This window comes from Parambassis ranga, chromosome 9, assembly GCF_900634625.1.
Source record: "Parambassis ranga chromosome 9, fParRan2.1, whole genome shotgun sequence".
NCBI lineage: Eukaryota > Metazoa > Chordata > Actinopteri > Ambassidae > Parambassis > Parambassis ranga.
Window position 1 is genome coordinate 22,105,088 of NC_041030.1, and position 14,239 is coordinate 22,119,326.

At 50.9% G+C, this 14,239-nt stretch overlaps 1 protein-coding gene across 1 annotated transcript; it reads left to right on the top strand.

Annotated features, from left to right (window-relative positions):
• Positions 1-68: 68 nt before the first annotated feature.
• On the top strand, positions 69-9,921 carry sncaip (synuclein, alpha interacting protein). The gene is made up of 12 exons (XM_028415099.1): positions 69-176; positions 3,290-3,377; positions 3,628-3,700; positions 3,879-4,438; positions 4,526-4,697; positions 4,773-5,050; positions 5,200-5,379; positions 5,783-5,896; positions 6,602-6,727; positions 7,024-7,193; positions 7,352-7,441; positions 7,608-9,921. The coding sequence occupies exons 2-12, from the start codon at positions 3,321-3,323 to the stop codon at positions 8,614-8,616; spliced, it is 2,829 nt and encodes a 942-aa protein (XP_028270900.1). The 5' UTR covers positions 69-176; positions 3,290-3,320; the 3' UTR covers positions 8,617-9,921.
• The last annotated feature ends 4,318 nt before the right edge of the window (positions 9,922-14,239 follow it).

The window sequence follows — 14,239 nt, forward strand, 5'->3', positions numbered from 1 at the left end:
AGAGTGAGCCCTCCTCTCGTCTCCGCCTCTCTGCGCTGCCCATATGTCAAAGTCTTTGTGCTTTTGAAGACAGCGAGGCGACAGGAGGGGAAAACAGCTGGATCCACGAACCTCTGCGGCTAGCGGCTCTGCTAGCTCCACCAGCTCCGCAGCGGCGGCCGCCGGACTTCCACAAGGTACCGTGCCCAGCACACCACACTGCCCGTTACCCGAGAACCGGGACGCTCCTTATCCGGAGCTACCCGAGTCTTCTTCTCCTTCTTTGACCCAATTTTCCAACTGCCTCTCCGGCTAGCCCGTTAGCATCCACACTAGCCTCTCCGGATGCGGATTAGCCTGTTAGCTTAGCTTTAATTAGCCTCCTGCTGCTTCGTGAGCAGATTAAAGGAGCTGTCGCTGTTTTCACTGCTCGGCCCGGAGGTCATGGAGCTTTTCAGCGTCTCCAGCCTCTTTGCTAACGTTTGCTGTGACACTGCTGCTTTGAACTGAAGCACAGTCCGACAAATGACCCTCACAAAGGTCCCAGTTCTATCCGTGTGGGTCAAAATGTGATTTTTCTGCTAATTCCTTAAACACTTAAATGCACATTTTGTAGCTTTATTAGCAAATATGAGTGCAGGAAAATGTCATAAAGTGTCAAATCTAATGATTCATGATGGAAAAACTGAGGAAAAAAAAAATCTATTTGGTAAAGCTCAGGATTAACAAAGCATAGCACACAGATTACTGTGTTTTTATTCTGGATTATTCTGAAGGTAACCCAGATTATGGTGACCTCTGACCTCTGTGCCCCAGCTCTGTCCTGCCAGGACTGAACGGTAAGCGTCCAGGTCTGGACTCCCATGGTCTGGTCTCACCTCCATGTGGTTTGATTGATCAATATTACATTAACCCTCTTATGACACAGTCAGAACTTGGTGGACTCTGCTGAACCCCCGGTCCAGGTTCTGTCTGATCATGTACATGCTTTAGGCTAAGAGGCGGGGCCAGCGGGCCGTCCTGCTGTCAGACAGCCGCTCGAACTCGACGACCCCGCTCAGGACTTTAGTGCTGCTGTGGTGTGTGTGCTCGCCGCTCCCAGCCGTGGTTGGATCAGCGCTCGCATCTTGTTTAGTCTCAGAGTCGGTGGCAGTTTCACCTGAAGTCTATATCTCATCACGGTGTTTGGACGGAGTCATCGGATCTCTGCAGGATTCCTGCCGTCCCTCCTCCTTTTCTGACTTTACTCCAAAACAACATTTCTTCTCTGATTATTTTTGTGTCTCGCTGCCTGGAGGCGTCAGCTGTTCGTGTAAACAGAGCCAAGCGTCCTCCTTCATTTGGTCGTCGAGTCGTAGTCGCTCAGACCTGAGCTGTTGTTATCAAGGATGTTATGCTGGACTGTTTCTCAAAGCTGCAATCAGAGGTTTGTATTTTGACCGGTTTAGTTTGGCGGTCACTCCCACGCAGTCTGAAAACAGCTCCGCTCTTAACATGGACGCTCGCTGAACATCCTGTGGCCACGAATGAAGACATTTAGAGAGAGAGAGAGAGAGAGAGCCGGGGTAACAACAATCAAACTTTGTGTTTCCAACATGGCGCACGCTTCCTCATGAAGCATGTGAGGATTAAAAGGAGGAGGAGGAGGTTTTATTACACACACACACACACACTCTGAACGTGGACAGTTGTGAGGTTTTTTAGAGAGAACAGAATCAAAGCTCCCTCAGCACATCTGGATCTTATTGTAGGAACACCACCTGATGACGTGAGCGCTCTGACTCACTCACTGTGTTCTGGTTCTGCTGATCTTGTCAGAGCCACGCTGTGATTAACCTGCAGATTATCCTCCACAGACAGCAGTGGAAAGAAGTGGCCACTAATGTCACGTCGTTACTCGTGAGGAGGAGTGATCAGGTCAGATCACAGTTCCAGGTTTGAAGCTGTGATGAGTGCTGTGGGAGAAACAAGCGCTGTATACGTACAGTCAGGGCTGCAACGAGGGCAAAATGCCTCGACAACTAATTTTGATGACTCGTTTAGTGACGTCATCAGGGATGATTCCCTTGCAGCGTAGTGGGATGATCAGCGTTTTGGGCGCAAGAGGTCCCGTCACACACACACACTCACTCTCTCTCGGCGCCGGGTGTGGAGGCAGTCGCGGGCTCAAGCAATGACACTGCAGCGGCCTAAAGCAGGTATCCGCCTGCTGCCAGATGCAGCCGTATCTATGGAAAAAATATGACTTTATGCGTGATCCTAGTACTCGAGTAATCGCAAAAATAAGTATCAAAAATACTCATTTGTTGCAGCCCTACGTACAGTATGTGGCTCATCAGCTGTGTTACTGAGGGCGGAACTTATATAAAATAAAATATATTTATGAGTATTTTCTACACCTGATCCAGTGTTGTAGGTTTGTGTTCTGGTGGAGGCCCGCCTCACTTGGATTAAGTGGTAAAACAAACATGGCCGCCCAGTGTAAACTGTGCAAACAGCAGTGAAACAGACGATTATCTGTGTAATCTAAAGGCAGCTGGACCTGACAGAGTTGTTCAGAACTTACCAGAAGCAGCTTCATCAGGTGTCCTGACACTTATATGTACCTGATGACAACACCTGACAAAACCCCGGACGTAACGACTGCAGGCTCCAGCATGGAAACTAAAGACGGCATCATTGCTGTTTGTTCTATGTCTGAAGGTCGCTCACAGGAAGAAGTGCTGCAGAACTTCTGCTCAGAAACCTCGACCAGGACCTTTGCACGAGCAGGAGCTCAGCAGAGTGTGGTCAGCAGGTGCAGCCGCCTGGTGTTGTTTCAGGTGGCGTGCTGCTGCTGCTGTGTCTTTAAAGCTTTGTCCTCGCCGCCTGCGAGTCACGCTGCTGCCTGATTAGTCCTGATTACCCCGCTGTTTGTTGCCTTTGATCACAAGAACTCGGGGGGTGTTGTTGGGATTTTTGGACCGTTCTGCTCTGAACAGTTCTGGATTGTGCTGGTGTTGGGCAGAGAAAGTCCTCCTTAAAATAGACGTGACTTGTTATTTCCACAGCTTCCTCTCTGTTCACTGAGCAGCTTTGTCCTCTCGCTTAGAGAAAGATGGACACTTTAACACCAGGTTTCAGTTTCCTGCAGCTACTTCCTGTGTTTTATTCCAGCTGATTGTATCACCGCTGCTGCTCCCAGAGGTGTTTCTCTTTATCACGTTTATGATGCTGCTGCACTCGGAGCCAGGTTCCTCCGATGCTGGTAGCCATGATGGTGCTGTGTCCATGATGTTTGAGGTCATAACACTCATGTTTACGTCTGTAGCTGGTGGTGCAGCTGATGATGCGGTGTGAAGATGGAGGCTCCTGAATACCTGGACCTGGATGAGATCGACTTCTCTGATGATTCAGTGGTTCGTATCAGATCAGTCTGATAAAGTTTCCATGTGTGCATGTGGTCAATATGAATCATAACTGATCAATCACCACCGTGCAGCAGCTGCTGGAGGTTTATTATACAGCTGCTGCTGCTACAATTAGCTCATGTCTAAATATACCGGCTGAGTGCAGCTGCTGAGCGGCTGAGTGCAGCTGCTGAGCGGCTGAGTGCAGCTGCTGAGCGGCTGAGTGCAGCTGTGCCTCAGTGTTTCTGTCCTCCTGCAGTATTCTGTCACGTCCCTGAAGAGCATCCCAGAGCTGTCCAGGAGGAGCGAGGGCCCGGCTGAGGAAAGACCAGGTGAGAGCTCAGAGTGATGAAAAGACATGTTCGTTCAGAATGGATCTGTAATCATCTCCTCCTCCTCCTCCTCTTCCTCTTCTTCCTCCTCCTTTTCCTCCTCCTCCTCCTCTTTCTCCCCCTCCTCTTTCTCCTCTTCCTCCTCCTCCTCTTCCTCCTCCTCCTCCTCCTTCTGTAGCTCCGGCCATTAACTGGAGTCGCAGCGTTTCCTCCCACAGCGGCGGGGGGATCAAACCGACGGGGCTCCCCGAGGTTCACAGTAAGTTCCGGCCGGTGAAGAGGGTCTCCCCTCTCAAACACCAACCAGAGACCACCGAGTCAGACTCTGATGGTAAAGTCCAGGGTCAGGGGCTGGTTCTTGGGGAGCCAGGTGAGGGCAGTAAGGATGACCCAGCTTCTGACAAACCGACCAATGCCTCCACGTCCTCTGACGTGCCGGGGGGGAAGGCGAGGGCTCTGGTCGGCAGCGTTGGTGTCGTTGGAGGGAACAACCCTCAGGCTCTCTTTGGGGAGCTGGAGCACTACGACCTGGACATGGATGAGATCCTGGACGTGCCTTATATCAAGTCCAGCCAGCAGATGTCCACACTGCCTCGTGTCCCCCATGACAAGCGCTCAGTGACGGGGAATAACCTGGGTGGAGGCACCCTGGAGAGGAACCGGGGAGGAGGGCTGAAGAGCTCTGCTTTAACCCATAACGAGCCTCTGAGTCTGGGCAGCAGCAGCTCACAGACTCCAGTGAGTCCTCGATCTATGATCAATAATTCAAAGTCATGATTTATCGAGTGAAATGTTTCACTTTATTTTATCCTGTGTTTTCTCCAGTACTGTGTCCTGTCTCCAGTCAAGTGGTCAGACCTGAGAAAGTCCAAGTCAATGGATCCAGACCTCCACCACCTCCATCGACCCACAGGTGGAGGAGGAGGTTACCAGCCAGAGCTGCTCTCCTCTGGTCATCTCAGCTGCTCCTCCTCCCTGTCTTCTTTCTCTGATGCAGGTATGTGGACCCTAAAACCTCCGCTAGCTTTTCTTCTCCTCTCAGAACTCTAATGAAACGTCACTGACTCCTCAGACCACCTGCTGTCTGCACGAGTCTACCAGGACTCTCAGAGCCAGAGACCAGGCGTGGAGCCTCCAGGAGCCCCGGGACTAATGTTCCCCATGCCGGGGTGCAGCATGGGCAGGCAGGAGGGCTCTAAAGTCTGGGCTCCTGGAGCAGGAGGAGGAGGAGGAGGAGGAGGGGGAGGAGGGCCAAGGGGGTTTGGAGGAGGTGGAGGGGAGGTGGATGAGGAGACGAAGAAGAACCAGAACATCATCAACATCGTCAGAGAGGGACAGATCTCACTGCTGGTGAGTGTTACGTACCTCATCTTCTCCACCTTTCCTCCTCCTTCCTCCTCATTTCTCAAACCACCCCTGGTGCTCCTCTTCTCGACCTTTCTTCTTTCCACTTGTTCCTCCTCCTCCTCCTCCTCCTCCTCTTCTTCCTCCTTCTGCAGCCTCACCTGGCTGCTGATAACCTGGAGCTGATCAGAGACGAGGACAGCAACAACCTGCTCCACATCTCGGCCTGTCAGGGCCACGCTGACTGCCTGCAGCATCTCACCTCTCTGATGGGAGAGGACGGCCTCAACGAACGCAACAACCAGCAGTTAACCCCCGCTGGTCTGGGGGTCAAGGTCAGTTTGTGTGTTAAAATCTCAGTAGTTCAATGTAGCTAAAATCAAAGTGTGTTTGTGTGCAGCTTCATCTTCAGCTTAGTTTCCTCCTTGTTGCTCATGTGAATCAGTAAGTGAGGTCATAGTGTGGCGAGATGGAGGTCTGCAGCAGGAGACCCTGGAATCACACAGGAGAAAGTGAGCGCTCTGGTGTTTTGTCAGCCCTGCAGTGGAAGCCGGGCTCTGGATTGGCTGCCAGACAGGAAGTGTGTTATCTAGAGACAAGCTGAGCAGCTGTGTGCTGATTCCTGATTGGCTCTTATCAACAAGATGCTTGTTTATTACTCGGATTAACAGGATGACAGATTTCCAGCCACCTGGTTCTTACCAAGGCATGTTAACTCTGCGTGTGCGTTTGTTGCAGAACGGTCATCTGGAGTGTGTGAGATGGATGGTTAGTGAAACCGAGGCCATAGCAGAGCTGAGCTGCACCAGAGAACATCCCAGTCTGATCCACTACGCTGCCCGTTATGGACAGGTAAGAAGAGACGTTGTTATTTTTCTGAGCTGTTCAGGCTCCAAAACATTTAATAAATGTGTGTCCACACAAAACCTGCTGTAGTATATATGCCAGGCCTGTTAGTGGTGCTGTAATGTTACCACACACACAGATGCGCCAAAAACAGAGAAGAAGACATGGGGGTTAAGAGAGGGGTGGGCTGTGTTTCAGGAAAGCTGTGTTTAGGGTGTAAACAGAAACATGAAACAGAACTCCAGTTACTTTGCTACTAAACATGGATGTAAACAATGCAGACATCTTACTCAACTTACTCAATTTACACTGAGTCTGTCTGTCTGTCTGTGTCTGTCTCTCTGTCTGTCTGTCTGCGTGTCTGTCTGTCTGTGTCTGTCTCTCTGTCTGTCTGTCTGCGTGTCTGTCTGTCTGTGTCTGTCTCTCTGTCTGTCTGTCTGTCTGCGTGTCTGTCTGTCTGTGTCTGTCTCTCTGTCTGTCTGTCTGCGTGTCTGTCTGTCTGTCCATCTGTGTGTCTGTCTGTCTGTCTGTGTTTGTCTCTCTCTCTCTCTGTCCATCTGTGTGTCTGTCTGTCTCTCTGTCTGTCTGCATGTCTGTGTCTGTCTGTTTCTCTGTCTGTCTGTCTGTCTGTCTCTCTGTCTGTCTCTCTGTGTGTCTGTCTCTCTGTGTGTCTGTCTCTCTCTCTGTGTCTGTCTGTGTGTCTGTCTTCAGGAGAAGGTCCTGCTGTGGTTGCTTCAGTTCATGCAGGAACAGGCGATCTCTCTGGACGAAGTCGACCAGAACGGAAACACAGCCGTCCACGTGGCTGCTCAGTACGGTCACCTCACCTGTATACAGGTAACCTGCTGCGCCGCTGTTTCATTCAGACAGTGACACCTGTGGATCAGGCCCCTGATCCCCCATGTCTCTGACTACCCTGGCTTATTTTTCCACTGAAAGCTAAGTGTTATTTTCTCAGCTGGCGGCACACCCAGCTGAAGGAGAGGCGGATGTTATCAGACCTGTCTGCTTCCTGTAGGCTCGCCGGGCTGACAGTCAAAACACTGATAGCTCATGATCTGTTTACTTTAAATAACACTGCAGCTCTGCAGATGCCGAATGTTCTGTAATGTTTCTTCTCTGTTTGGACTCAGACTCTGGTTGAGTACGGCTCCAATGTGACCATTCAGAATCAGCAGGGCGAGCGGCCTTCCCAGAGTGCCGAGCGGCAGGGGCACACCACCTGCGCCCGCTACCTGGTTGTCGTGGAAACCTGCATGTCCCTGGCCTCACAGGTCGTTAAACTCACCAAACAGCTCAATGAGTAAGTAACTCGTATGATGATATGTTTAAAATGATGATATGCTGCTGTGGAGACGGAGCAGAGGTCAAAGTGTGGTATTCCAAACTCCAACACCCATAATGCACAGGGCTGCCGCTGTGTGTGTGTGTGTTAACTCTGATGTGTGTGTCATCATATAGACAGGCAACAGAGAGGGTGGCCTTACAGAAGCAGCTGCAGAGACTGATGGACCCCAACAAGGCAGAGGGGACACCGTCCAGATCACCCAGGTAGCACACACACACACACACACACACACACACACACACACACACACACACACACCTGGGTCAGCTCGGCTCTGTGATTGGCTGTGTTAATGTGCAGCAATTAGTTATATGATGCCAAATAAAGTGAGAGTGAAGAATGACGTCTGTCTCCCTGTCTGGACTCCAGCTCCCATCAGCCCTCGGGGGAGGCGTGGCCAGAGATGATGTTGACGGCAGAGGGGAACCCCGGTGACGGTCACTGGTTGGTTCGTCAGGGCGGGGTGGGTCCAGACTCTGTGCTGCGGCAGCTCCTGGGGAAGGACGCGTCAGAGACACTTGGTCCCAGAGAGCGGCTGCCTCCTGCGGGTGGACTCAGCAGAGAGGGCCCCGGTGCCCCCGGGGGCCGTAGGCCGGGCCTGGTGGAGAGGAGGGAGCTCAAACTAGCGAGACTCAAACAGATCATGCAGCGCTCTCTGAGTGAGTCAGACTCAGACGGTTATCCACCAGAGGAAGGAAAAGGTCAGGCAGCCCCGCCCTCAAACACACTGCGACCTGATAGGCCGTCTCACCTGCCAATCACAGAGGAGGAGCCAGTGCCAAACCATCTCCAGCTGATGATGAGGAAGCACCTCCCCTCTTCTGCCTCGTCCTCCTCTTTAGCTGAGAGGAAAATGGCGTTTTCCCTCAGTGGGTCAAAGTCTGTTGACAGCATCGGTTATAACGCCTCCCCCACATCCAGTGACCCCGAGGCGGCAGACGGCAAAACGCCTGACGCTTCGGGTGACTGCCATGATGCTGCCAATGGCCAGAAAGTTGCAACTAGCCCCAAGAGCGCCCTGAAGTCGCCCTCGTCTCGCCGGAAGACGTCACAGAACCTCAAGCTGAGGGTCACATTCGACGAGCAGGTTCACAAGAGCTCCACTCAGGAGGCAGAGCCGGTCAAAGGGAAGGAGAGGACTCCGACAGGGAGCTCTGAGAGCAAGCGCTCGTTCGGGACCTTCCGCTCCATCATGGAAACACTGAGCGGGAACACAAACCACAACAACAACAACAACAACAGCAGCAGCGGCGGCGGGCAGTCCGGCTCCACTGTTAAACTGTCCACCTGTCAGAACTCACCTGGCAGGAAGTCAGAGAGTAAAAACAGCCCAGGAGGAGGCGGAGCCAAAGGCAAGATCAAAACCAGCAACGTCTGACCCACCGGCGCCGGCATCACAAAACCGAAGGAGCAGCGCACACGAGAAGGTCAGAGACGGTCACAGCCGGCTGTTTGTGTAACTGAGCAGAGCACAGCTGAACATGTGACACATCATGATGGTTAGAGAAGCGTCCAGAAATTCACTTTAGACTGGTCATTTTACTACATCACACACACAAAACAATCAGTCAGAGCGGTCGTGAAATCAAATCTTCAAAAGCCATGAATGAGGATGTAACATGGAGGCTTCATCAGGCCAGAATATGAAGGTCAGCACGGACAAACGGGCCCAAAACGCCGGCCGGTCTCATGACGCTTAATCTGACATGTGACTAAAGTATGTGTGCGCTCGGGCCGCAGTGTAAAAACTGAAGACAGGCAAACGTTCAGTCAGTATTTGTCCTCAGTTCTCACTTCTACCACAAACATACTCTAGACACGTCCTTTAATGTTTTATGAGAGACGGAGCGCAGCTTCAGAATCTGAACTTCTCCTGTTTGTTCGCCTTCACTGCTGCTTCTGGCTTCTGCACCTGAACGACACTAAAGAAGAACCTTCTGAAGTATTTATGTTTATGCACACAGTTATATGATTTGGAAAAAATGTGGTTATAATCATATGCACACGTTAACGTGCATCAGCACAACCGTTCAAAAACCACTGTGTATATATTAGTATTTAAATTTTGTTTTTTTATATATTATCTTCCACACATTGTTTTTCTTATCTCCATGTTTATTATCTATGCAGTAACTGTCGGCATGAAGTAGACGTTAGCTGGTGTGACGTGTTGAGATGTGTGGGGGGGGTTGGGGTTAAGGATGCACCTTTTACAGCGGAAACGTCTGTGAGATGTGAAGAATCATCGTTTCAGAGATTCGTATGAGGTCAGGAACGTTTCTGAAAACTCCGCGCTGAACCGAGGCTGTGATCAGACAGCATGAGTGACGTGTCATACTGATGCCTTTGTTTACCCACATTCATTCACAGGATGAGTGGTCGGCTCACTCTCTCCAGGGACTTTAAAGGGCAGGATTCACTGCTTATTATTATGCACATAAATCAGCTGTTGTATCAGACCGTCTCAGCATAGATCTTAATCTGAGGAAGAACATTCTTTAATCTGAAGATTAGCACAGAGGCAGGAGCGAGTTACTCCAGCATCATCTGTGTCATCACAGATGGCGGCCTCTCTGGCCTCTCTGCCTCTCTGGCCTCTCTGCCTCTCTGGTCTCTCTGGCCTCTCTGGCCTCTCTGGCTCTCTGGCTCTCTGGCCTCTCTGGCTCTCTGCCTCACTGGCTCTCTGGCCTCTGCCTCTCTGGCCTCTCTGACTCTCTGGCCTCTCTGGCTCTCTGGCCTCTCTGCCTCTCTGACTCTCTGGCCTCTCTGGCCTCTCTGGCTCTCTGGCTCTCTGGCCTCTCTGGCTCTCTGTCTCGCTGCCTCTCTGGCCTCTCTGTCTCTCTGACTCTCTGTCTCTCTGACTCTCTGACTCTCTGGCCTCTCTGCTATCTCTGGCCTCTCTGTCTCTCTGGCCTCTCTGGCCTCTCTGTCTCTCTGGCCTCTCTGCCTCTCTGGCCTCTCTGCCTCTCTGCCTCACTGCCTCTCTGGCCTCTCTGCCTCACTGGCTCTCTGTCTCTCTGACTCTCTGTCTCTCTGACTCTCTGTCTCTCTGGCCTCTCTGTCTCTCTGGCCTCTCTGTCTCTCTGGCCTCTCTGTCTCTCTGGCCTCTCTGTCTCTCTGGCCTGTCTGGCCTCTCTGGCCTCTCTGCCTCTCTGGCCTCTCTGCCTCTCTGCCTCACTGGCTCTCTGGCCTCTCTGGCCTCTCTGCCTCTCTGGCCTCTCTGCCTCTCTGCCTCACTGGCTCTCTGTCTCTCTGACTCTCTGGCCTCTCTGGCCTCTCTGCCTCTCTTGTTGGGAGCTTTAGGGAGGACCTGGATCATGTCTGTGTTGGACGTTCATGCTGATGTTGTGGCTCGCTGTTGCTTTTTATCAAGTGGTTCCTGTTTTATTATCATATTTTATTGGTCTGAGAATAATTCTGACACTTCACTGTTCATTCTAAAGACTTCTATCTGTAAACTAGAAACTTGACACTGAAGGCCGTGGTGCAGAGTTTTCAGAGGTGTTACTGAAGGTAGGATCTCATGTGTGTGTCTGTGTGTGTGTGTGTGGCCTCAGAAGGTCAGCACTGTCTGCGGGCTCGCTGTGTTTTTATGACCTCCTCAGATGGACGCTCGCTGAGTGACTCAGTGAAATAAGTCAAACGAGAAACAGTATCGATGAATGCTTGCTGAGACTCTTTTGTACTATCAGTGTGAACAGGGACGGATGTCTTCTGTGATTTTAAACTGTTGTGACGGCCGCAGAAATAAACCTTATTTCTGCTCTTTCAGCTGGTGTCGCCTCATTTTTCTTTATTTTCATAATTAGGACGATATTTATGGTCACTTGGTTCCTCGCCTGTTTGTCTTTCCTTCCTGGGTGGAGCTGCCTGCCGCTGTAAGCCGTGCGCTCCGTTGGAGGGTTTGTTTCTCTTGTCAGCTGTCAGAGTTTCGTCCGTGCTGGTTTGATAAGTTAAAGGTTTTTACTGCTGTCGGTGAGACCTCCTCCAGCAGCCAGAGGCCCCTCTGCAGGTCCCAGGACCCCACTTTTGACCACCTCTGATCAAGATGGATGTTGTGTGTGAATTGCACTCGCTGGTAATTTAATGGACGATACATAACGGAGCGTGTGTTTATTTCTGTGCACTTGAGCAGCATCAAAAACAGTCACTTATAACGGGGCAGGATTTATGGTGTTTGGGTAGCAAATTGGCCTTTGATGGCTCCCGCGCAGGGTCGGCTGGTTCCCTACGGACACTAATGGGGTTTGCTCTAATAGTGTTCCTCAATCATGGCGCTGAATATGAAACATGAGCGCTCGGCTGACAATTAGTGAAACAACAGCATGGAGAGATGTGAGGATTCATCAGGATTTCACAAACCAGCTCATCTCACAGAAAACAGGAGCGCTTTGTTTTCTCTTCTCTGTTCTCTTAGGTGTGTGTGTGAGTGTGTGTGAGTGTGTGTGAGGAGGGGGTGAAGTTAAACTGATAAATTAGACCTCATTTATTGGACAACAGTTTGAGTCAATACCCAGGGGCCTGTGCTCTGCAGAGTGGACGAGGCTCCAGAGCCGCTAATTGGTTCACTCTGTGTGGATGGAGGGGGTGTTCAGAGGGGGTGTTCAGTGGGGTGGTGGTGGTGGTGGTGGTGGGGGGGAGCGTTTAAAGGGGCGGGCGGGGCGGGCGGGGCGGCCGGGACGTGTGGTGTGTTTGGCCTGAGCTGATGCCCTCACACACACACACACACACATACAGCAGTGGTTGTCTGGCGGCAGACGTCCATGGCGCACGCCACGAAAACGGACGAGTGCTTGATTTGACAGCGTGGTGGAGGGGTGGAGGGGTGGAGAGGGGGGCGGAGGAGTCATGTATAGATTTTTGTGTCTGTTGTTTTGGCTTATTTGTGTGCTTCTTTTACTCAGTCAATCAAATTTAATTGACACCGCTGGGCTATGGCCGGGGGCCCCGCAGCATGCTGGGATGACAGGCCTTTAATGCCAAGGAGAGGAAGAGGAGGTTCTTCTGCCTGTGAAGGATGGCGGGGAGGGGAGGGGGAGAGGGTGAGGAGGGTGAGGAGGAGGGGGCCATAGGGTGACAATTCCTCAGCCCGTCAACGGCATTAATTGATGTAACGACAGTGATGATGGATACTAATAAATACAACCTTTAAGAAAAAAGGTAATTAGATGGCGTCCCGCGCTGCCCAGCCCCAGCTCGCTGATAAACACCATTCGTCTTCCACTGAGGCCGTCAGACGGACGCGAGGCGTCTCCTCCATGCTGATCAGACTCATCTGCATGAGGACGGAGCGGAGCCGTCCTGCACAGGCCGCAGACCCCCACACTGACCCCAGACCGTCTGAGAGCGGCACAGATCTGTTCTGTCCTCTGCATCAGGACTGGATCCTGACCCTCATACTGTCAGCCTTCCAGCCATGTAGACGGGTGTTTGAGGCCCTTTAGCTGTCCCTGAACGCATCACGAGGGACAGACATGGGGACAACATGGGATTCAGACTGATGCTGAGATCAGGAATGTGGCCTCTGAGAGTCTGGCTGGATGTCGTGGTGGTTTCTGACATCCGGTCCACCCTCCTCTGGACCTGAGCGGGTCCCAGGTCTGATGCTGTCCTGGTTTGAATGTTTTGGGTCTTTTAACAGAAGCGCAGATCATGTTTGTGTTGCAGTGACCTGTGTGTGCCCAGCTGAGGTGAATTCACATCCAGAGACATGTGTGTGAACGCAGGTCTGTATTATTCAGATTATAATTTAAAAAAAAAATAAACACAGATTAGACAAATTGATAATAATCTGAAAAAAGAGATTAGACTGGATGATGTTATTTAGAGTCAGTCATGGCACCATCGCCACTCACTTGAGTTTTGTTGTCATGACCTTCATCATCGTCATCATGCTCATCTGGTTGTCATGGTGACAGTTTCCATCAGGTGATAATCTGAGATTAAGATTAAGATTAAGAATACCTTTATTAGTCCCACAATGGGGAAATTGATGGAAATTGTAACTGCTGGTGTGTAGTTCAGCTGCCGGACCAGCAGGGGGCAGCATTGCAGTTCTTGAGCTGCGGCTGCAGAAAGTAACAGTCCAGCAGCAGCAGCAGCAGTTTTGCTCTTTAGCAGCCGTTTGGCATTTAGCTCGTCTGTCACGCGGTCGATTTTGTTGATTCGGAGCATGAAAACAGCAGCGGCACCTTGTTAAAGTGTTTGTTCGGCCTTCAGACTGTTTGTCCCCGGAGGACGGACGCACCGAGAGCGCTCACCGTGAATAACCTGCAGTAAACTGCTGTCTTATTTTAATTTTCCTGCCTGTGTAATTGACAGTGAGATCAGTTTCCTCGCCAGCACAGAAACAGTTTGTGGCCCCGGAGACGAGGCCGATCGTTGATGATGTTCTGTAAAATGTCAGAAATACATGAGCGTTACACTCAAGGAGATGATTGATTTTTTTTTTTCCCAGCCCAGTTTCTTAAAAGTTCTGCTGTGTGTGTGTGTGGTGGTTTCAGCTGAGCTGGTCTGAAATAACAGAGAGCTCATCATTAACAGTTCTCTGAACGTCTGTCCTGTGAAGGCAGGATTTAAAATGTGTGACGCCTCATTTCAGCCGCTACTTTCTGGTCTTTATTCATTAAAACAACTGAACACACGCGTTATAATCAGGCATGAAGTCCTCCGGCATCAGTCAGATTATTCTCCAGTTTGTGGAGATTAGATTTAATCCATCACACAGCTCCAGGTCCAGCAGTGAGATGGCTTCACAGACACAGAGGTGGACAATCCCTCTGACTTTATACTGTAATGACTGACTGAAGCAGTTTTACCTCTAATAAAATCATAATGCCAAAAATAATCTCTCGAAAAATCTTCACATTCCTCAAATAAAAATAAACGTTTTTTTCAGAAATTAATGGAAATATTTTGACCCAGTAAACCTGATCACCTGCAGTCTGATCATATCGGGGTTTACAGAGGACTCTGTCCGGAGACTCAAACCTCTGATCGCT